At 36.6% G+C, this 24,397-nt stretch overlaps 1 protein-coding gene across 1 annotated transcript; it reads right to left on the reverse strand.

Annotated features, from left to right (window-relative positions):
* Nucleotides 1–1,127: 1,127 nt before the first annotated feature.
* LOC130084974 (5-hydroxytryptamine receptor 3A-like) lies at nt 1,128–22,516 on the reverse strand. Its single transcript, XM_056250516.1, has 4 exons — nt 22,339–22,516; nt 22,202–22,246; nt 21,942–22,051; nt 1,128–1,386 (listed from the first exon to the last, which is right to left on the reverse strand). Exons 1-4 carry the CDS (start codon nt 22,414–22,416, stop codon nt 1,128–1,130), a joined length of 492 nt encoding a protein of 163 aa, XP_056106491.1. The 5' UTR covers nt 22,417–22,516.
* Between the last annotated feature and the right edge of the window lie 1,881 nt (nt 22,517–24,397).

Here is a 24,397-nt window from a genome sequence, read left to right on the forward strand (position 1 = left end):
CTGAAAAATGAAACTTATTGAGATTATCTGGTTTAACTTGTTAGCAACAGCTTTGTGATTCTACAGCAAATGATTATCAGTATTTTTTTCATACCGCAATGCATGATGGGAGCCATTATGAGCCCAACCAAAGCAAACAATGATTGCCATAACGGTGGCTTACAATTTTCTCCTTCAGTGATTCTGCTTTAGGTGTGTTCAATAATGCTCAATCATATTCAATCACTTAATTATCTCATTAACTCCAACACTGATCAGTGTTACATTTAACAGCCTGTAGTGTGCACACTGAGCAGTGTTCATTTCATCTGGGCAAACCCATGTGGGGCCTACATGGAAACCGGGAGCAAAACTGTCTGGGTCCCAGTTAGATAGCCCACGTCAAACCCATGTGGGCCCCACATGGCTGTGCTGGCTGGGTAATCACCATAATGTTGACCAAATATTTTCAATAAAAGATCAACACCTAAACCTTTGTTAATACTCAATAAGAACTTCTATAGCCGTATGACCGAAATAAAGTAAATCTGGTTAGTAATAAGTAAAGCTGGTAATGCTGTTTGTGGAGTTGTTTAATCCTCCTCTGCTGAGATCTTCACAGATTTAATGTCTTCTTTTATCTTCAGTTGATTTAATCTCAGGCTGTGGTTGCAAAGTCAGTTGTAGTTCTTGTGTTTCTCTTTCCTTCAGTGATTTTGCTTGTTAACAGCAGGTGTTCATCACTAATGCTCAATCATCACTTAATTAATCACTTAAGTATCTCATTAACTTTAACACGGATTCAGAGTTACTTTAACACTGTAGAGTGGGACCAAATGTTCTCTGAGCAGAGTTAATTTAACACTGGGGATTTTGCTGTGTAGGTGTTCTTTGGTTTTTGTTTTTATAATTTTATTTAAATATTTTATATTGGCTTGCACTTCATACCCTGTGCTCTGTACCTGAAATATCAGCTGATCGAATCCAATCACCCTAAAGAGTGTAGCTTTAGAGTAATTTAAACTGAGGAGCTCCCACTCTCCCTGGGCCTGAAAGAGCTGCTGTGAGAAATGGATGATGTTCTTTTGATCAGACATTGGACGAATTGTAATCTCCCGGGCTGTGGAAACAGAAATTAAAATTGTATTTCATATTAAAGTCAAATAGTTTAGAAGAATAAACCATGTTATCTTGTGTTTGTTTGTCAAAACTGATTTTTGTGTTTCAGATGTACCTGAATATACTGTAGACTGAAATGTTATATAGCAGCTTTGGGCATCGAAGGGAAACCTGTAGAGATCCATCTTACAGGCCGTGGTCAGGGATAAAAAGTCAGCTGAGACTATAGCGCCGTAATTGAACAACAGCAAATTTGGAGACTCCTTTGTTCCAAACTCTGTCCTGATGCTAAATGGATAAAATATAAATTAACACTGATTAATAAAGATATGATGATTGTAGATCAAAAAGGAGATCAAGCAGTTTTAAGGGGTATTTTCCAAGCCACTTAAAGGTGCTCTATGGATTTTCTTCTAAAATGAATCCTTTTTTAATTGCCTGTGTGTGAAGGGTGTAAGGATTCAGGGGCGGATCTAATCCGTGGGGAATTTGCATATCATAATTAATAATTAGTAATTAATAATTATTCATGCATGTTTGGATTAGATCAGTCTTACATGTTAATAAATCTCCCGATAAGGGAGGATCTGTCATTTTACCTGCATGCATGCATGTGACTCCCTGAAATTAACCACAAGTTGATTGCAATTAATTACACGGACCACGTTTCACAAACAGGTAAAATGAATTAGCTCAATTGTCAGGATAATATTTGTGGGATCCACAATATCATCTTACTTTATAGGATTTCAGGAAACGCAATTCTCTGGCCAGAAGAATTGGTTTTCCCGCCCTATAAACACATACTTTTAAGGTATATTTAATTTTAGTAAGCTTGTAGCATAAGATCTTTGGCACTTAAGGGAATTGAAACTGAGCAAAGAGACAGTACATCAATCAAATGAATATATAATTAATTTAATAGAGGCATGACTACTTATGTATTTACTACGGTTACACGGATATATATATGTATTTACAAACACATCATAGACATCAATGAACGAGAAATGCGTAAAGCTTGGACAATGGATAACTTACACGCGTGAGCGAGTAAGAGAGAGAGAGAGAGAGAGGGAGAGAGAGAGAGACAGCATGGGTACGATTTTTTTTTTAGACTTTCACCTTTCTGTAACAACACGAAACACATCATCTTAATGCTTCTGAGAAGCTTCAAAAGAGATACTTGCACAAGTTTTGGTCTCTCTGTGTCCGGCATTCCTGCGCGGCCTTGTGTGGCCGCGTGCGTGAGCGGAGTCCTTTAAGAAGCGTCACGTGGGGCTGCTTGGCGCGCGTGTTGAACGGAGGTTCAGAGTATTTGGGTAACATTACCAAAGGAAGTTAGTTCGGCTAAGTTCGTTTCACTTCGTGGAAGTGAACTGAGTCGACTACGGAAAACAAAACTTTGACTAACAAAGAAAAGAAATAAAGATCTCTACGGGGAAATCACGCGGAGTTAACGTTACATCTTTGCATGGTTGGTGAAGAAGCGCGTGCGTCGCTCGGTCCGGCGCGTCACGCGGTCACGTGCGCGTGTTTCTCCTTCAAAGCGAGCTCGTTTAAAGGTCCCTTGTAGATGGATTTGCTGAAGAGATATGTCACGGGGTTTTCTTTTCAATCGTCGATTGGAATTAAACACAGAGACTTATCTACAAATGAAAAACACAAACTAAACTAGAAACAAATAAAAGAAAGGCGAAGAGCTCGCCCGGAGGCGAGACGTTACATTATAACACGAGGACAAGGGAGGAAGAGGGCGAGCGGAGGGGGGAAGCGTCATTTATCACTTTTGGAGAAATCCAGCCTCTTCCTGTTGGCTTGGCCAATTAGAGGGTTGGAAGGTTACAGGCGGGACTTTGGGTTTTATTTCTCTTTGTCTTGTCAGACTGCTTGTCTAATTAAATTATGACCTGTGTTAGGAATGGTCATTTCTACTGCAGAGATGTGTTATGCACATAATCATACCTTTTACGGTGTGTTCATACATATATCTGGCTGAGTCAAGTCCAGGGCATTTTTACGATATCAAACACGACTGTTATAGGTAAACATTTACATTAAAATACATCTAGGGTATTTTATAGGGAAAAATTATAGTCATTACAATGTGACATGGGCAAATGGACACACATAAAAACACATCGAATATATCTGGTTAAATGTCTTTTGAAGAAAAGAAGTTTCTTTCTCTTTGGAATCACATTCAAGTCAGCCATAAAAATGTCTCGTAACTGGACACCACGCTCTGTCCTGAGCAGGCTTCACTTGTGGGGGATGCGTGGGTGTGTGTGGGTGTGTGTGTGTGTGTGTGTGTGTGTGTGTGTGTGTGTGTGTGTGTGTGTGTGTGTGTGTGTGTGTGTGTGTGTGTGTGTAAATTTACATTCCAGGCTTTTTGGGTCTTTAGCAGGATGTATTTAGTCCTTTCAGATTCACCCTTTTAGCCCAGTCCTTACAAGGGGTTGTAATTAAGGCTGTACGATTAATCGCACGATATTGTTATGCGCATCTCATCAGTAAAGCCGGTTCCTTGATTAGCAGTAAATCGCCTTCACCTGCTTTCAGATGGACGATATGATGCAGATATGAGTGTTAAATTAACACTCAAGAGTGTTAAAGTTAATGAGATGATTAAGTGATTAATTTAGTGATCATTGAGCATTATTGAAGACACCTGATGATAACAAGCAGAATCACTGAAGGAGAAAATCTAAAATTGTTAGCCACCGTTATGGCGATCAGTGTTTGCTTTAGTTGGGCTCTTGATCCTTAAACTGTAAGTTTAAACTTTGTTTGTCTGTTATTATTGATTTATTGCAGTCAAATGAACAAAGACAAGTGTGATCTGATAGTGTTGGTTATGTTTAGACATAATCATGCTGTGATCTGAAAAATGAAACTCATTCAGATGATCTGGTTTAACTTGATAGCAACAGTTTAGTGGTTCTACAGCATATGATATTTGTATTTTTCTTATAATCCAAAACATTTAATAAAAATTGTTCTGATCAAATCACTTTCTAATGCATGTATTTAGAAACACAGACATCAATAATCAGCCTGTGAATCTCAACCGTGGTGACAATAATAATCCTTGTTACCACAATCACAACTCATTAATGGCTCCCATCATGCATTGCGGTATGAATAAATTATGATCTGAATTGTCTATGTAATTTACTTTTCCTGATTGAATATTCTGCTCGTCATCATTGTTGAGATGCATTGACTGAATCTTGATATCTGTGTGTGCCTAAAAAAAGTTTTTTTTTTTTTACAACTTTTAATAAATCCTTTATATTATATATCAAATTCTGGATATTTATGCAGAATTTCAGTTATGCTGTAACCAACAGCATTAATCACAAACAATTAGTCCAAATGATGAATATCATATTATAACCAACACAATTGGATCATTTTTTTCTTTGTTCATCTGGCAGGTATAACTCGAATTCAACAGCTGAACCAAATCTAAATTAATATTATAAGGGTCAAGAGCCCAACTAAAGCAAACACTCATCTCCATGATGGTGACCTGAAATTCCGTTTTTCTCCTTCAGTGATTCTGCTTTAGATGTCTTCAATAATGCTCAATCATCACTCAATTAATCACTTAAATATCTCATTAACTTTAACACTCTTGAGTGTGGACTCATATACACTTCCCAGGTGTGTTCATTTAACACTGAGTTTTTGCTGTGTACAAAGAGCCGTAGTTAAGTGACAAGCTGAGCCATATCGCATTAAATATCATTGGCGATATGTCCTCGATTTTAACGCGATTTGGCTCAGCTTGTCAGTGAACTACGGCTCTTTGTAGTAAATGCCGCTCCATCTGAAAGCAGGTGAAGGTGATTTACTACTAATCAAGGAACCGGCTTTACTGATTAGATGCGCATAACAATGTCATGCAATATATCGCCCAGCCCTACCTCGAAGGCCGCATTTGAAGGCCGATTGCGTCACCGCGGCGCGATGAAGGCTGTCCCAATTCAAAGGCTGCATCCTCGAAGGCCGGTTGCAGCCGCGACGAAGGCTACCCTGATTCAAAAGCGACGCCAAATGCACCCTTCGTTTCCCCGTGAAAGGAAGGATACATAAATGGACACTCAGCGGCCTATCCTACCCCATAAGTCATTGCGCGCCGGCGACGAAAGCATTTTTAGTGCAACATTTGCTGTGTAGCCTAGCCTACAGTTCAAATTCAAATGTTGGTGTTCAACTTAGCGTTTTAAAAATACAACAACCGTTCATTTTTTCGTTTTTAAATTATGGCTTATAAAAAGAAAAAACGAATGGACGCAAATTTACACAGACCGAAGACTATCAAACTTTTCTACAAAATCATTTGAAATATTTAATAATATAAGGTCGCTAGCCTACTTGAGAAACGAAAAATGAACGGTTGTTGTATTTTTAAAAGGTGAAGTTGAACACCAAAATTTGAATTTGAACTGCTACACAAATAGGCTACTGCGCAAAAATTTTTTTATGACTTTTTGCCCCTTTATTACACATTTAAAATATTCACAAATTAATATGGAAAAAAATGTCGATTTTACTGGTTTTCTAAGGCCAAATTAGAACCTGGAAATTACATTTCCCCCGCAGTGCTGAATGAGAAGAGTCTCAGGAACCATACAGAGAGATGATTTATAGGCTAATGATAATAAATGTGTCTGAAAAAATAACGAGCCATTTTAATTGTTCGTTTAAAAGTGAACATTTCAAGCTTTATAGGCTATATTTTGTTTCAGTTCATTTATGAGACGCGCTCCAGTTCACGGAGATGATGAAAGCGCGCCTGATTATTTTATTTTACAAAAGCACAACGTTTTCTTGTTATGTGAGTTTGGACAAATAAAAGTAGTTGCGAATGATTTATTATTCTTTTCTGTATGAGCAGAAATGATTTTAGGTTAGAGTATTTTAAGTTGTTTCCACTAGTAAAATGCATGTGTTCGCGCTGGCGCCTCCGTGCCATGCAGTGCGCGCTCCACACTCCCACACACACACACTTGGATATGCGTCAAAATCTTGTGTTTATTTGGGATAATCTTAGCCGTGTATTATTATTGTCTAACCTGTATTATGACTGACATTTCACGAATTGCTTTGTTCCTTTTTTGGATAAAAGCACCTTCTAAATATGTAGCCTATGTAATAATAATAATACTTATTTGCATTTATAACTATAAAAGAGTTCACTGGACACAATAATATGTTAATCATAAAATAATTTATGGACGTTTTATTTTGTTTGTGTTATAATTCTTTTCTTATATGTAAGGTGTTGTTTTGCTTATTCGATTTGATGTTTTTCATCCCAAAAAATGGATTTCAAAGATACAAGTAGGCTAGCCTAAATGTCGGGGTTTTTTTGTGTGTGTGTGAAAATGCAAGATATTATCAATTTTAAAAAGTTAAGTTTAACCCTCTGGGGTCTGAGGTGTTTTTGGGGTCCTTGAGATGTTTTGGCATACTCTGACATTTCTGCTTTTTTCAGTTGCTTATAAACATATTAATGGCACAGGTGAAATTACACTCTATATAGCACACACAGGGCTACCATAATATGTGAGCAACATGTATGTACATGTTTATATTTTTGAGAGAATATTGTTTATGCGTGGTTATTGAAAAAACTAAAAACTAAAGTTTCTAATATAAGGCCACAAATAACATACTAAATATCTGTCCACAAGACTTTTGACTAGTGGATGTGGTCGCCTAGAGTTTTTGCTTCAAATTGATCTGAAAATCATTCTGTCTAATCATTCACATAAAACAATAGATTGTTTTAAATTGTGAAAAACATTTTTTTTTTGCAAAGGCAATATGCGGATGGGCGGAACGGCCCAACCCCCTCATGAATAATTAGGCAGTTCTCACCTGAGCAGACTGCATACTAATGAGCCTTTCATTCAGGGGTGTCACACAAGAAAGAATGCAAGGACAATATATATATAAATAAATAAATATTTATATACACACACACACACACACACACATATATATATATATATACAAACAATCAAAAAATAAATGAAAGCCAAAAGCACATTTTTAGTCACACCTTTTAGCCATCCACGTACCATTTTTAGCCATCCACCGCGGTAAAAATAAACCATTCGGATTTCAAAGTCGTACGCGAAATGACCGCCAGGTGGCGCAAAGGGACATTTAGCAAAACGTAAGTGGGGCTAATGTCTATTAACAGTAGCCTAAGGATGAAATACTACAAGTTATGGTAATTTCCAAATAAGCCTACAACAAACATTTATAGCCTACTCCGTAATTGTTGGTCATACAGGTAAGATATAATCTTTTAAAACTGTAAAAGGCTAAAGTAGGCCTACACTCACAGGCTAAAGACAAAACGTTTTCTCGCTCATGTGAGAAACAAACGTTTGGGTAATTCTCAGTGAGAAAATTCCTAGTCGAGCGGTAGAACTTACGGGTCACCATCAAGATGACACGGGTTCAAATCCCGCACAAACATGGTCTGCTGTAAATTTTATATTTATTAATGCAGAGAGATTTGTCTAGCTCTAAAACTCTATTACACCATACAGTTTTTTTTTTGCTTATATTTATAAAATACAATTATCATGCATTTCCATTTTACACTAAGGAACAAAATAGTATCCAACAAACGACTTTGCATCTGTATAATAATAGGCTACCAATCGTAATTTCAAAAGCAGTTCTGTAAAAAAAAAAAAATATATAGCCTATATATATATATATATATATAGGCCCTCAGGGCTGCCAACTCTCACGCATTGAGCGTGAGACTCACGCAATTGACCCAAATCTCACACTCTCACGCCACACCCCCGATTTCTCATGCTGAAGTGTCAACCCGGTCTGTCAAATTCCTGAAAGATATAGTTTATCTATAGATCTACCTGTTGAGCCACTCGTGATCGACTAGATATACCTCAAATTAGTTAAAATATCCCGTAATCTATCTAGAGCGAGCGTGCATGCGAGACAGATATTGTGCTCCAAACCATGCGCGCGCATGGCAGAGAGGTCTGTTCCCTACAACCTAGAGTTTTTAAAAACATGGTTTTAAGTAAAGTGTGATTTGCCAGGGGGGATTGGGATTTCCTTTCTGGTCTAAACATCCCTGCTTCTGCTGAATTATTTTAATCCCCACACCCCTCCCTCCACAGCTAATCAATGCTATAGGCTACTTCACCAATATCAAATATATAAAATAGAGATATGCGACAGGCACGTTTAAACGACAAACAATAAAATCAAAACCAGCGTTTCAGTTGTTCATTAGTTCCAGTGGCCTTAATGCATGCACGGCTTTTCAAAATTTCACAAAGCGTGTTGAGATTATTGTGAATGAAATATTGAAGTTTATAATTAAGTGTTTTGGCACACCACGCCGAGTGGCCCTATGCATTTTTCTAAAGTCGGGTTTTATTCTGGCATGGTTAGTTAGTGTTCGACAAACGCGGCGGCGCGTTCATTTAGATTAATTTTTTTTTTCATTATTACAGCTAAAATAACTTAATAGGCGACTCCGTAATTCTTTGGTCATACAGATAAGAGTAGAGTAGCTTACATCGTTCAAAACTGTAAACTTGTATTCATATTAGGCTGCTAACGACAAAAACAGTCTGTCGTCTCTGTCTCCGGGAACTGCGCGTCACAAAAATGAACCGAAAGCCACTTCAGCTCAGTCACGATAAGAAATCGGCTATGTCTAAAGCCTTTAAATGTCTAAATATTTAGGCTAATAAATGTTATCTGATTATGTAGGCTAATCCATATGAAAACGAGAGGTACAGAGGATCTACTCAAACATGTAATGTAAGCGCTTCCCAATGAGAAAATGACAAGACAAGGGTGAAAATCTCGCCCTAATTAAATGTAGGCTAAATCGCCCTGAATTAAAATGTAAAAACAGATCAAATAATGTATTTGTCGAAATATTGCGATATTGTTTCATTTAAGTTCATAATTATTCTATAAATGTTATTTAATTTAGCAGCATTACCACGAAGCACCGTGTTTCGATATTTATTTGAATAATACAAAATAAAATAAAAATTTAATTCACAAATTGCATGCCTGGTTGTAAGGATCCAAAGATCCCTGTAGACTTTAATATTGAGTTGAACATTTTGTTCATGACAACAAATTAACATGCGTTTTTCAGATTATATTTAGTTTTGCTTGGAAAAAGCTGGCCCAAACCAGTTTTATTTCATCAATTATTGAAATAATGAAATATTTAGTAATAAACTTTTATGACAGAAATATAGGCTTCATAACTTAAAGGTGCAGTGTGTAACATTTTTGAGTATCTATTAACAGAAATGCAATATGACATAACTATGTGTTCAGTGGTGTATAAAGAACTTCCTTAATAAACCGTAATGTTTTTATTACCTTAGAATGAGGCATTTATATCTACATAGGCGCGGGAATCCCCTTCTATGAAGGTCGCCATATTGTGACGTCATGTTTATACAGTAGCCGAACGCGAACAAACAACGCTACAGAGTGCGTTTCGTCACTACCTTGAAAGAGAAGCCGCAGGAAGCTAGAAGAAGCTAGTCATAAACACCGTGAGTAGTGACTTTTCCCTTGTCAGTGGTGTAAATATGTAGTTGGATTGTTTCATGTAACTTAATTCTTCTCCCTCGCTGTGTTATGGCTTTGCTATGTGGGGATAAATGTGCTGGTTAAGTTCGTGAGACAGCAGATTAGTAACTTAGGCTACTCTTGTCATTGACCGTAAAACAGTTACAGGAATCACCAACCCGTCGATCTTGGAAGCATTTTAAGTCGATCGAGTTTCCAAAATCAGAGAAAAAAAGCCTATTGTGTGAAGTAAATGGAGGGACAGTTGCTGGACAAAGGTGTTAATGTTCCTTTTTCATATGGAGAGTGTCGGATAGGCAGCCTGATGAGCAGGCAAAATTGTTGTAAGGATAAATCTGTGTCCAAATGTAGGCCCCATATCTTATTAAACTATAAATATTGTAGTTTATTTATTGTAGCCTATTTAAAGTTTTTTTCACACAAAATTTCAATTGAAGTTATTGTAAGGCGAATTCAACAAGGCATGCTGTGTCTTTGAAGCAACAATTAAAGGCTAAATAATTTTTTCGTGATTTGTATGGCTGACACGCAGCGACATAGACAGTATTATCAGCTGTATGATGTGTTTTTACCCTGAAATGTTTCATTTCGAGAGAGACCCGGCGCGCGCAGCGAGGGAGACTAAATAAACTTGTTAAAAAGAGATCCAGCGCGAGAGAGGCAAAGAAAAACGCATGCTTTTAATTTAATTATGTTTCTTTGGACAATTTTCATTTTGTACTGTTTTAATTGTTTAATTTAGCTGTAATTTCTTTGGCAATACAAATTTAAAATGTCGCAAGAATAAGATTAGCGTAGTGTTTCTTATTTTGCATCGCAAAAGAAATAAACTCTAAACCCGATGCAACCCTGTTTTAAAACTGTCCCGACACTTTATTTAAACCTTGAAATGTTCGAACTTGGTTTCAAACTTAAGTAATATTAGTGTTCTTTTACATTACACAATAATTTAGCAGACGGTTCTACAGGAATGTAGCAAATTTATGTTGTAATGATAATTAAACAAAACTCTTGACTTTAAATAAGTAAACAGTTATAAACAGTTACCTATTTAAGCATCAAGGTGGTAAAATATAAACGCTGTAGGCCAACATCGGTTAACAACATGTATGCTACATTGAGATTCGATCTCGGGTCGATTGAAGCTCCTCGAAGCTCGTGTTGTTGCGTTGATCACTGAGCTACCGTCTGTATGCTGTTAAAGTTAACGTCTTATGGTCTTGTAAAGCCTTCATTGATGTAGCCTAAATGTTTTTATTGCAATGTTTTATGTTGAAATGTTTTCATTATTTATTCAATTTCATTTCAGTAGCCTAATTTCAGTATTGTGATTATGAATTATTTTAACTACGTTTCACTTGTTGAATTCATCTGCTACCAGCTTTCAATCGCTCTGAATCAGTCGCGGCGTGGCAGCATTAGAGAGAATAAACCGGAATAAACGAACACTTTTCAGAGTCTATGATTGTAGCGCCTCTTAGCGGTAAAAGGCAGCAAATACACCACACATTTTACTGCCGCGGTGGAACGGCTGATGTGGGCATTGTCATGGCTTGCCTCAACATTTGCGTTTGAATAGCGCACGTCCTCCGCGGGCGTGTCAGATTAACGCGTAATAAAGTGTAATGAGCTGGGGAAAAAAATACTGACAGCACTCTCTTTTCATACAGATTACATAAACTGAGAATATTTGTTTTTTATATAAATTACTTAATTGAAAAGAAGATAATTCAAGCTTCATAAAGAAAAATCTCTCGTGCCTGTATGACAAGTATTTGCGGAGTTATAGTCAATTTTCGGACGCGTTTCAGAATTGACTTCACCGACAGAGAGAAGGCAGAACTTGCATCATGTTTATTTTTCTTTATTTGTCGAAAAGCACAACACTTTGTTTTTATTGTGAGTATACACAAAAATATTAGACACTTAACAGGATCGAATGATGTATAACACTTGCCTGTATGACAAAAATCGACGGAGTATTTTAAGTCTATTTTGCTGCTACACAGCAAAATCCCCAGTATTAAATTAACACTGCTCAGTGTTTATATGAGTCCACACTCTCAGAGTGTTAAATGAACACTGAAGAGTGTTAAAGTTAATGAGATAATTACCGTAATTCCTCAAATAAAGACCGGGGCCTTTATTTACCTGAGCTGCAGATGGTAGCCGGCTTTTATTTGAAGCAGGCTGTTATTAGAGGCAGGCCTTTATTTCTAATTCGCGATCCCCGCCCGCCCGCCAGCCAAGTTTCCATGGTGACGCGTCATGCTTGGCACGTGTTCACCACAGCCAAAATAGCGCTGTATGACAGATGTAGCGCTTTTATTTCTAAATATTAACAAACTTGCTTACCATGTCATCAACTATCTTCTATTCTGACTCTCAAATCCGTGTAAGTGAGTTTGTTTTGTCGTTTAAAACCCTTTATAAATTATCTTGATCTGTAACGTGAGATGGGCGCCGCAGTTCAGAGATTCCTGTCTGTTGGATTTGTTACGTTACAGCGCGTGAATTCTTCAGTTTCTCCCGAAATACATGAAAGTAAGTGGCCGGTGAACTGGGAGAAGAATAGATTAAACTTTATAGTTACTTACACTGTGTATATGATACGAATAAAACACGTCGCCAAATGAATGGATTGTTATTGCTGCTTCCATAGACACCATTGTGTTTTTTACAAACTATAAATGTATTGTTGATTAGTGTTGATTGAGCATTTTTGAAGACACCTGATGTTAACAAGCAGAATCACTGAAGGAGAAAACCGTAATTGGTATGTTACCATTATGGAGATCGGTGTTTGCTTTAGTTGGGCTCTTGATCCTTAAGTCATTAACATTAGAAATTGTTTGGCTGCTGTAATTCATTTAAAACAGCCAAATGAACACAGAGAAAATGTGATATGAGGGTGTTGGTTGTGTTTTAACATAATCATTGGTTGGCCTGAATTACTGCACTCAATGAGAGCATAATTTCAGAGTTAATTTTACCTAATGAATTATAGCATATTGTATAGTATAATATTTTTAGCTTTTTAATGAAATCCAAAGTATCAAATCAATAAAAAAAAAAAAAAAAAAAAAAACGTTTTGAAAAAGTTTTTTATGTTGGCACACACAGACATCAAGAATTAGCGTATGCATCTCAACAATGGTGACAAACAGATCAACTCTGAACATAAGCTCATTATTTATTCATGCAGAAATGCATGATGGGAGCCATGAATGAGTTTTGATTGGAGGCACCCAGAATGCACTGCAACATGCTTTATAATTGTCACCATTGTTGAGATTCACAGGCTGATTCTTGATGTCTGTGTTTACTAGAAGAAAGATAAGTGATTTTTGGATGTGAACAACTTTTAAGAAATTATTTGGATTACATTGTAAAAGTTAAAAATATATTGCGTTTCAAGGACAGTGCTGCTATAATTAATAAAGTAAATCTAACTCAAAAATTGCTAAAGTTAATGACTAAGGGGTCAACAGCCCAACTAAAGCAAACACTGATCTCCATAATGGTAACATACCAATTACAGTTTTCTCCTTCAGTGATTATGCTTGTTAACATCAGGAGTCTTCAATAATGCTCAATCATCACTCAATTATTCACTCAATTTTCTCATTAAAGGTGACCTATAATTCAAAATTGAATTTAGAATTTTTTCTCATTTAATTCACGTTTATGAAAAACACCCCTGAAAAACGGTCGGTTCTCCACACAATACCGACTGTGACGCAATAGTCGGGATCATTAATATGTACGCCTCCAAATATTTGCATAATGCCAGCCCTCAATGCCAGGCGGAACTGCGCAGCCGAAGCATGGCAGTTGCTCAGTGTGGATGTACACATGAACACAAAAGTATTCTTTAGTTCCTTCATCTGAGCCTCTGAAGAAACAATGGGTTAATTTTATTTTCTCTGGAAATTTCCAAACATTTCACCGACTGTTTCCTCAACTTGGGCCAATACAGAGCTGTCCTCGGATCGAGCTACCAAGCAACACTTTCTGATGTGTAATTGTTCAAGTTCAGACAGGTAATCTTTCTCTCAAAATCGTTCAATACTGTTTATGCATCAGTAAGTCAAGCCAGTGACTAAAATATCAGCTTCACATCGTTTATTTTAGTAGGATGAAAATAATCGTATTTAAATTGTGAACAAATTATATACAGAAAGCGATCAAAGAACAATCTTTCCACACAGCGCGAGTTTATCTGGACACTTGCCAAACTCGTTATGAAATCAATGACGCACGTTACTGCACAACGAAGCTCTTACTGTATTTACATCATCGTGTTTGCATTGGGGAAAGCTTTAGAGAGTGCAGAAACTGCTTTGCAATGATAAGATCTTCATTCTCGCGATCAACAGACTGTCATCTGCTCAATGCTCATCACGGCAACATTTTATGTGATGGGAATAGATCTAAATACTTTAAAAACATCTCACGATTCGTTAATCTCGATAGCTGTTATAGTAAAAACATATAATAGCAGTAGTAAAAGTATTCGGGAGAGAGTTTCACATGTAATGCGTAGCTATTTCATATGCAAGCATGTCAGCCAATCACAGCAGTGGCCGCGGTTACACTGAATCCCACAGCAGACACGCCCCTTCAAACAGAGTGTTCAAATCAGAGGCTAAAAGCAGGCTAGGAAAAATGCCATTTATTTCTAAATTATGATTATTTTTTATCTAAAAAACATACTAACATTATAAGGGTAACCCAGGAAACATTATAAAATAATAAAAAAAAACATTCTAGGGCACCTTTAACTTTAACACTGCTTCAGTGTTCATTTAACACTCTGAGAGTGTGGACTCATATAAACACTAAGCAGTGTTAATTTAACACTGGGGATTTTCCTGTGTATGTGAAAAAAATCAAGCAAATCACGCCGGCGTGATTGCCGACCCCAGAGGGTTAAACATAATGAAATGCATCCCGCATAAACAGGTGGTCTGGTTGCCACAGACCAGGGAGAGGACACAAATCCGTGAGTAGAGTTTACAAACCCGTGGGAACGGATTGCAAAAGCGTGGGCACGGTTTATTAATTTGTGGGTACAGATTGCAAAATCTGAGAGCGCGGATTAGAAACTCGTGGGTACGGTTTACTTAATCCGTGTGCACGATTTGTTAAACCGAGGGAATAGTTTAATAATTCGAGAGTACAGTTTATAAACTAATGGTAACGGATTGCAAATTGTCGCCACGGATTGTTTTGTTTTTTCCCCGTGACTTCCCGGGCTCCGTATTATAGGGTTGAAAACCTGTGTAAATATATTCACCTGGTCCATTTATGTGGAGCTACATAATAATAATAATAATAATAATAACAATATATATATATATATATATATATATATAAATGTATATATAAATGTATGTATGTATGCCTATGTTTTCTTTTCATATTTCCGATTTTTCACGTTTCATGTAATCCTGCGAGTCAGGACGCAGCTCTGTATTGGGACGCAGTAAAACAGCTCTGGCCATGGTCTTCTTGGCTAAGCCGAAAATACATGAGTGAAACATCCTCACCATCTCCTCCAATAAAACATAAAATATAAAAATAAAAATTCTGAATTCTTGCTCCATTTCAACAAGTAACTTAATGCCGTGTAGAATGGCAGCTCTCGTATCGCCACGTATAGGCCTAGGTGACAGCATAATGGGGAACACCTGGTGGCGCAATTACAAATCCTACGAAGGCTAGACTCGGAGCGTCCTTCGAAGGACGCAGCCTTCACATTGGGACACAGCTGGTGACATGGTCCGTGTACGTTTTGATAGTTTGTTCTCCAATTTGAAACGAAATAAGCAGAAACGACAAAACAGCGCCTTATTCGTTTTTTCGAAAAAAACAGATTTCGGCTTGATTTTTCGTTTTTTTAGTTCACAGGCAAAAACGAATAAATGACTTCAAAATTCTTTTTCCACATGTGGGCGGTCCTGAGACGCCCCCTTCCGCCGATTGTTCAAGCAAATCTGAGCATGTGACGTCATTAGTCACATCATCGTCGCTCAGGTCTGTTCAACAAAATAATAGTCCTAAAAACAAAACAAAATAATAGTCCTCTACTATGGCTACCGATTCTTAAACTGTACAGGGCAGGTCCTATTGGGCTTATTTCTTCTGTGCAACTTTACGCGTTTCACAGAAATCTTTACATCAGAAATATTAAATATTAGTCTGCCACCGGCCCATTTTATTTAGCTGTGCGGAGTTAAATCTGTTTGGTGAAGCTGCGCTTGACAGCGGCGAGCGGGAGAGGCTCTGACCAATGTTCAGTCAGCAGTCACAACTTTTCTTTTAGACAGAATACGCTCCGTTTTGACACGGGATTGTGATTGCAAATACTGTAATGCCAATTGAGGGTGGGTACCGATGATGGTGAAATACATTTTTACTGAAACTGTAATCATAGCCGTGACCCGCGAGAATGATTGACAGGACGATAGCGGAGGCAATTAAAAGCGCAATATAACTTCAGTTAACAAAAACACAATTAAAAAAGTGTTTAATATAAGTGACTTTGTCTTTGTTTTATTGTTTTTGTTGTTTTTAATCAAATAATTGTGAAATAAACCGATTTTAAAGGGTGATTTCCAAATATATTTTATTTATTTGTTATAATATGGGTATTTTATGTCACCTTATTAGTTTGATTATAGTTAGCGAGGTTTTTTTTTTGTATTATTTTATTGTTGTTTTTTAATTAACAATATATCATAACAACTTATAAAGATCTAAATCTACAGAAGAGATTAACAAATAACTGGTGTTGTCATAAGTTAACTAATCAATGGGAAAATTTCCTCACCGGCACATCCCTATTCTTCATGTTGGCTACATGTTACAGATTTAATGTTGAGCACATAATGTTAAAGGCTTCTTAAATACCATTACACTCGGTTGAAGAGTCAAGAAGGATGTGTTAATTTACAGTGATTTCAGTCTATCCTTAGTTGGTGACACAGTGTACAGCATAGGCCTAAATAAAAACAAACACAGGAAATTATGCGCGTGGTAATAAACGCAAATAATAATAATTATCATTTTTTTTTAATTACATTTAGGCTATATAGGCCTATTTAGAAGACGCTTTTATCAAAAAGAAAAAAAAGAAAAAAAAAGAACAAAGCAATTCGTCAAATGTCAGTCATAATACAAGTTAGACAACAATAATACAGGGCTAAGATTATCACAAATAAACACAAGTTTGTGACGCATATCCAAGTGCGCACTGCACGGAGGCGCCCGCGCAAACACTTGTATTTTCCTATCAACACTGGAAACAACTTAAAATAATCTATCATTTCTGGTCATACAGAAAAAAATAATACATAATTCTCACAATAAAAAGAAAACGTTGTGCTTTTGTAAAATAAAATAAAACAATCAGGCGCGCTTTCATGGTCTCCGGAGCGCGTCTTATAAATGAACTGAAACAAAAGCCTATCTAAAGCTTGAAATGTCCACTTTTAAACAAACAAATTCGAATCGAAAGCAAATACCGTCTGATTATATAATCCGAAAGGTGCATTTCTCTCTAAAGGTGAATCTGCTTTACAGCGGAGATGGAGATATGTTTAGCCGACACTAATTTAAACAGTTTATTAATAAACAATAAAAATCCCTCGTTATTTTTCAGACACATTTATTATGATTAGCCTATAAATCACCTATAAATAATCTCTGTATGGTTCCAGCGACATGGCTCTTCTCTGCGGGAAAAAATATAATTTCCAGGTTCTAATTTGATTTTAGAAAGTAAAATCAGGTTCTGAGGAGGCTACACACAATGCAATGCATCCCGCACCTAAACAGGAGGCCTGGTTGAATTATGCGGCACAGACTGGGGGAGGGGCCACAAACCGATGAGTACGGATTACAAACCCGTGAGTACGGATTGCGAAAGCGTGGGCACGGTTTATGAATTTGTGGGTACAGATTGCAAAAACTGAAGGCACGGTTTACAAATCTGAGAGCACGGATAGGAACTCGTGGGTACGGTTTATTAATCCGTGGGAACAAATTGTTAAACCGTAGGAACAGTTTAAGAATTTGTGAGTACAGTTTATAAACTGAGGGGACGGATTGCAAAACCGTCGCCACGGATTGTTTCCCCCACAGGTGAATTCCCGGGCTCCGTAATACGCAAATGTGTTTTGCCGCATACATGCGTGTTTGTTTTTATTTAGGCCTATGCTGTATTATAATTACACTGGGTCACCAACTAAGGACAGACTGAAATCACTGTAAATGAACACATCCTTCTTGACTCTTCAACCGAGTGTAATGGTATTTAAGAAGCCTTTAACATTATGTGTTCAACAATTAATCTGTAACATGTAGCCAACATGAAGAATAGGGATGTGCCGGTGAGGAAATTTTCCCATTGATTAGTTAACTTATGACAACACCAGTTATTTGTTAATCTCTTCTGTAGATTTAGATCTTTATAAGTTGTTATGATATATTGTTAATTAAAAAACAACACTAAAATTGTACAATAAAAAAAAAACTCGCGTAGGGCCTATACTATAATCAAACTAATAAGGTGACATAAAATACCCATATTATGACAAATAAATTTAAAACGAAGGCTCGATCGGTTTGTGGTTCACAATTATTTGATTAAAAACAACAAAAACAATAAAACAAAGACAAAGTCACTTATATTAAACACTTTTTTAATTGTGTTTTTGTTAACTGAAGTTATATTGTGCTTTTAATTGCTTCCGCTATCGTCCTGTCAATCATTCTCGCGGGTCACGGCTATGAGAACAGTTTCAGTAAAAATGTATTTCACCATCATCGGTACTCACCCTCAGCCGATTGGCATTACAGTATTTGCAATCACAATCCCGTGTCAAAACGGAGCGTATACTGTCTAAAAGAAAAGTTGTGACTGCTGACTGAACATTGGTCAGAGCCTCTCCCGCTCGCCGCTGTCAAGCGCAGCTTCACCAAACAGATTTAACTCCGCACAGCTAAATAAAATGGGCCGGTGGCAGACTAATATTTAATATTTCTGATGTAAAGATTTCTGTGAAACGCGTAAAGTTGCACAGAAGAAATAAGCCCAATAGGACCTGCCCTGTACAGTTTAAGAATTGGTAGCCATAGTAGAGGACTATTATTTTGTTTTGTTTTTAGGACTATTATTTTGTTGAACAGACCTGAGCGACGACTGATGACGTCACATGCTCAGATTTGCTTGACCAATCGGCGGAAGGGGGCGTCTCAGGACCGCCCACATGTGGAAAACGAATTTTGAAGTAATTTATTCGTTTTTGCCTGTGAACTAAAAAAACGAAAAATCAAGCCGAAATCTGTTTTTTTTTTCGTTTTTTTTGAAAAAACGAATAAGGCGCCGTTTTCTCGTTTCTGCTTATTTCGTTTCAAATTGGAGAACAAAAGAGATACCCCTCGCTGCAGACTGTAGCGCGGTGACATCACGTATACATGTCACGTATGTACGTCACGTATGTGTTACCACGCATGCGCAAAGTAGACCGATGTGTGCACGCGCAAATTATACGCATTTGCGCAAATTATACACATTTGCGCATGCGCAGTTCATTACAATCACTTCCGGCGATGGATTCGATGGCAGTAAGTCAATAAGGATTATTTATGCTGTTTTAACAATTGTTCTTTTGTGTTAACGGCTTTTAATTGTAAAAGATTCCATAGAGCGCATAAATGTTTTAGATTTTACAAAAAATGTTATGTTTTATGATCTCATATTATCAAAATGACTTCAGCGAGTCTTAAAATGATATGTATAAGTCTTAATTCGCCTTTAAACAAATTAAGGTTTGAAAGATGTCTTCAAATAGAGCAGAAAGACTTATGTAAGTAATGTAGTTGATTGTTCCATCCATTGCAAAAGAAATGTTGTTCCTCAGTATCAGATCGTACAGTAAAAGTTACATACGTGAATGTAGTGAGTAGTACACTTACAGTACGTAAGTTATGTTAAATACATTTGTGGTGAAATTAATTAAAGTAATGGAGTTGAACATTGTATTTTGCTCAAATAAGATTCATTGTGATTCTCCTTAGTTGTTTTTATCATTTAGACAGCATAACTTTTTTTTTTAACTAGTTTATGTTGTTCATAAATAAAGAAAAGTCTCTTAGGTACTTTACAGACAAAGCCAATAACTTTGTTAAAAAAAAAAAAAAATATATATATATATATATATATATATATATATATAATTCCTTGTATGACTCTGTACTATATTAATGCCTTTCTTCAAAATGATTCATATTGTTTGTTCTGTATTTTATCTAAATTAGGTGTTGTGAACTGGAGTGTATTTTCCAGCAATACAAGCAAGAGTTCCGGGTGCCCTACTCATTAACTCTGTGCTTGCTCTGCAATATACAAGGACTGCCCACCTGGGGCTGGGTGTGTGGGTGATGGCAGAAGGGGAGTCCTGCTGCGTTGATTTTATTCTGATAAGGAGGTTGAGGGCTATGCTCAGTTGATTGTTTTTTCAATGATGGAGGGGAATTTCAAGCTGAGTAGGTGTGTGTGTGTGTGTGTGTGTCTGTCTGTCTGTCTCTTTCTCTCTCTCTGTGTGTGTGTGTGTGTGTGTCTGTCTCTGTGTGTCTCTGTGTGTCTCTGTCTGTGTCTCTGTCTGTCTGTGTGTGTGTGTGTGTGTCTCTGTCTCTGTCTCTGTCTCTGTCTCTGTGTGCGTGTCTGTCTCTGTGCTTGTGTGTGTCTGTCTGTCTGTGTGTGTACAGATGTATGTGATTATCTGTATTTGTACATATTTCTTTTACACAATTATCTTTGTTTTGAAATAAAAGTTATGACTGTTATGAGTTTTTTTTTTTGAGTTGGCATGCATAATATCGGATACAGAGATTGACAATGTGCTGTTTAACTTCAAACTACTTTATAGGAATAAATGTTTTATGATAGCCTATATAATGCACAAAAATAAACAATTATTAACTATTAAAGGGGAATGATTAAAATAAGAAATATATAAGGTGCCATCAGTGTTTACAGTAATTTTGTAATTTACAAAGTGAAGTGCAATAAAAGACAGAATGAATCTAAGGCTGCTGGTGTCCTTTTATAAATCCACCATTGAGAGCATTCTTTCATATTGCATCTCTCTGTGGTTTGCTGGGTGTTCTGCTGCCGACAAAAAGGCTCTGCAGAGAATCATCAAGACTGCAGAAAACATTATAGGATGCCCTTTACCATCTTTGTCAGACATTGCACTTAGATCGGTTCGGGGTTAGGGTTAGGGTTAGGGTTAGGTTAGGGTTAGGGTTAGGGTTAGGGTTAGGTTAGGGTTAGGGTTAGGGTTAGGGTTAGGGTTAGGGTCTCTCAAGAGCCAAAAACATCATCAAGGACAATACTCATCCAGGTCACCTTTTGTTTCAACTGTTGCCTTCTGGTAGGCGTTATAGGTCTATACAATCCAGCACCACCAGATTCAAAAATAGCTTCTTTCCAAATGCACTGTTTTAATTCAACTTTATACTGATTTTATACTGTTTTTATTTTTGTTTTATTTATATATATTATTTTATGTACTGTAAGGATTATTTAAATGTATTTATTGTATACACCAGTGGAGAGTGATCCCAATTTCGTTGTATTGTAAAGTACAATGACAATAAAGGCATTCAATTCAATAGAATGTAAAAATAAACTTTAAATAAAATACTACACAGATATTACACAATAATACATTCTAAAATTTCTTATAAGTTTACCTTAAATCAGGCATAGTTAAAACTATGGATGTGTGTTTTACTTCTTTTTGCTGCTTTCATTATTACTTTAGAGTTTTTTAATACATTAACATTTTTGTTAAATATTATGTCAAATTGACGCGGGACGTCAAAACACGTGACGTAACCGCGTAACGCGCATGCGCTGTCGCCGCGATATGGCGCATGCGTGGTAACACATACGTGACGTACGTACGTGACGTCACCGCGCTACAGTCTGCAGCGAGGAGTACTTGGAACAAACTATCAAAACGTACACGGACCTGACATCACTGTGAGATCAACGTGTTGACTGGATGTTTTATGTGTAGAATGAACAATGCCTTTGAATCTGTTTTGTCATTTCCGTTTTGTCATACCATCACCCTTATTCTATCCATCATTTTACAATATAAATAAAAGTTTCTGGCAGATGTAATTTTATATACCTTTCCATTATAGAAATGTCTGGAGTCCAAAACATATTTTTGGGGGCAACAAATGTTTCAATTCCACAAAATGTCCTTTTATTCCACTGCATATTCCAATTTGGCCAGTGCTGGAAAGTTATATGAAGTTTAGAGTGATTATAAGACAGATACTGTATGCTTGAAAATCAAATAAAACCTCTGATCATGTGACAAAGTTCTGTAAATTGAGTAACACTTTGTGAAATAAGAATGAAATCGTTTTTTTTTAAAACGCTTACTGTTAGTATTTTGATCTGTGTCGTGAGACTCTGGGCTTTTTCATCCTGTAGATATAAGATATGTTGAAAGATGATATTACAACTGCTTTACATCCCATAATGACTTGAATGATAGATAAATCATACTGGACACATACCACATTAATGATGGAGGTCACATACAGGTCCACAAAAATATTGACAGGGTGGAAGTAAGTGAATATCATGGGCCACATTCTGGTATTCTCAGAGTCATTCTTGTCCAAGCCGAGATATTTAAAAAGATCACTTTTAGCTGTATATTGTTTTGAAGGACTGCAGTCATGATCATCAGACATCCACCCTGTGCATATGAGACATTCGGTAACACAGCACAATATATTTTTCAAGCACACAGTAAAATAGAATTTCATGTTCTTCTACATATCATACTCTTGCCAGACATACACAGAGATACAAAAATACAAACAAACACAAACAAAAGACAAACGTATACTATAGGGCAGTGGCACCCCAACACTGCACGTTTTCTTTGTCTCCCTAATCAAACACACCTAATTCAACTCATCAGCTCATTATCACATGGGTTAATGAGCTAATGAGTTGAATTAGGGCTGCACGATTAATGATATTGTTAATGATATTGTTATGCGCATCTCGTCAGTAAAGCCTGTTCCTTGATTAGTAGTAAATCGCCTTCACCTGCTTTCAGATGGAGCGGCATTTACTACAAAGAGCCGTAGTTAACTGACAAGCTGAGCCAAATTGCGTTAAAATCGAGGACATATCGCCAGCGATATTTAATGCGATATGGCTCAGCTTGTCAGTTAACTACGGCTCTTTGTACACAGCAAAAACTCAGTGTTAAATGAACACACCTGGGAGTGTATATGAGTCCACACTCAAGAGTGTTAAAGTTAATGAGATATTTAAGTGATTAATTGAGTGATGATTGAGCATTATTGAAGACACCTAAAGCAGAATCCCTGAAGGAGAAAACCGGAATTTCAGGTCACCATTATGGAGATGAGTGTTTGCTTTAGTTGGGCTCTTGACCCTAATATTATTAACTTTAGATTTTATTCAGCTGTTGTAATCCGAGTTATACCTGCCAGATGAACAAAGAAAAAACAATGATCTAATGGTATTGGTTATATTATGACATTCATCATTTGAACTAATTGTTTTGTGATTTATGCTGTTGGTTACAGCATAACTGAGATTCTGCACAAATATCTAGAATTTGAAATATAATATAAAGAATTTCTTAAAAGTTGTAAAAAAAAAAAGAAAATCTTTTAGTCACACACAGGTATCAAGATTCAGTCAATGCATCTCAACAATGGTGACGAGCAGAATATTCAATTAGGAAAAGTAAATTACATAGACAATTCAGATCATAATTTATTCATACCGCAATGCATGATGGGAGCCATTAATGAGTTGTGATTGGTGGCAACAATTATTATTGTTGTCACCACAGTTTAGATTCACAGGCTGACTATTGATGTCTGTGTTTCTAAATAAATGCATTTGAAAGTGATTTGATCAGAACAATTATTATTAAATGTTTTGGATTATAAGAAAAATACAATTTTCACATACTGTAGAACCACAAAAATGTTGCTATCAAATTAAACAAGATCATCTGAATGAGTTTAATTTTTCAGATCACAGCATGATTATGTCAAAACATAACCACCATTATCAGATCACACTTGTTTTTCTTCATTTGACTGTTATAAATCAATAACAGCAGACAAACAAAATTTAAACTTAATGCATAAGGGTCAAGAGTCCAACTAAAGCAAACACTGATCGCCATAACGGTGGCTTACAATTTTAGATTTTCTCCTTCAGTGATTCTGCTTGTTAACATCAGGTGTCTTCAATAATGCTCAATGATCACTAAATTAATCACTTAATTATCTCATTAACTTTAACACTCTTGAGTGTTAATTTAACACTCATATCTGCATCATATCTTCTAGGGCTGCACGATTAATCGCACGATATTGTTATGCGGATCTAATCAGTAAAGCCGGTTTCTTGATTAATAGTAAATCACCTTCACCTGCTTTCAGATGGAGCGGCATTTACTACAAAGAGCCGTAGTTAACTGACAAGCTGAGCCAAATCGCACTAATATCGCGGACGTATCGCCAGCGATATTTAATGCGATATGGCTCAGCTTGTCAGTTAACTACGGCTCTTTAC

This window comes from Rhinichthys klamathensis, unplaced genomic scaffold (assembly GCF_029890125.1).
Source record: "Rhinichthys klamathensis goyatoka isolate OS25496 unplaced genomic scaffold, OSU_Roscu_1.1 h1tg000070l_1, whole genome shotgun sequence".
Taxonomy (NCBI): Eukaryota; Metazoa; Chordata; class Actinopteri; order Cypriniformes; family Leuciscidae; genus Rhinichthys; species Rhinichthys klamathensis.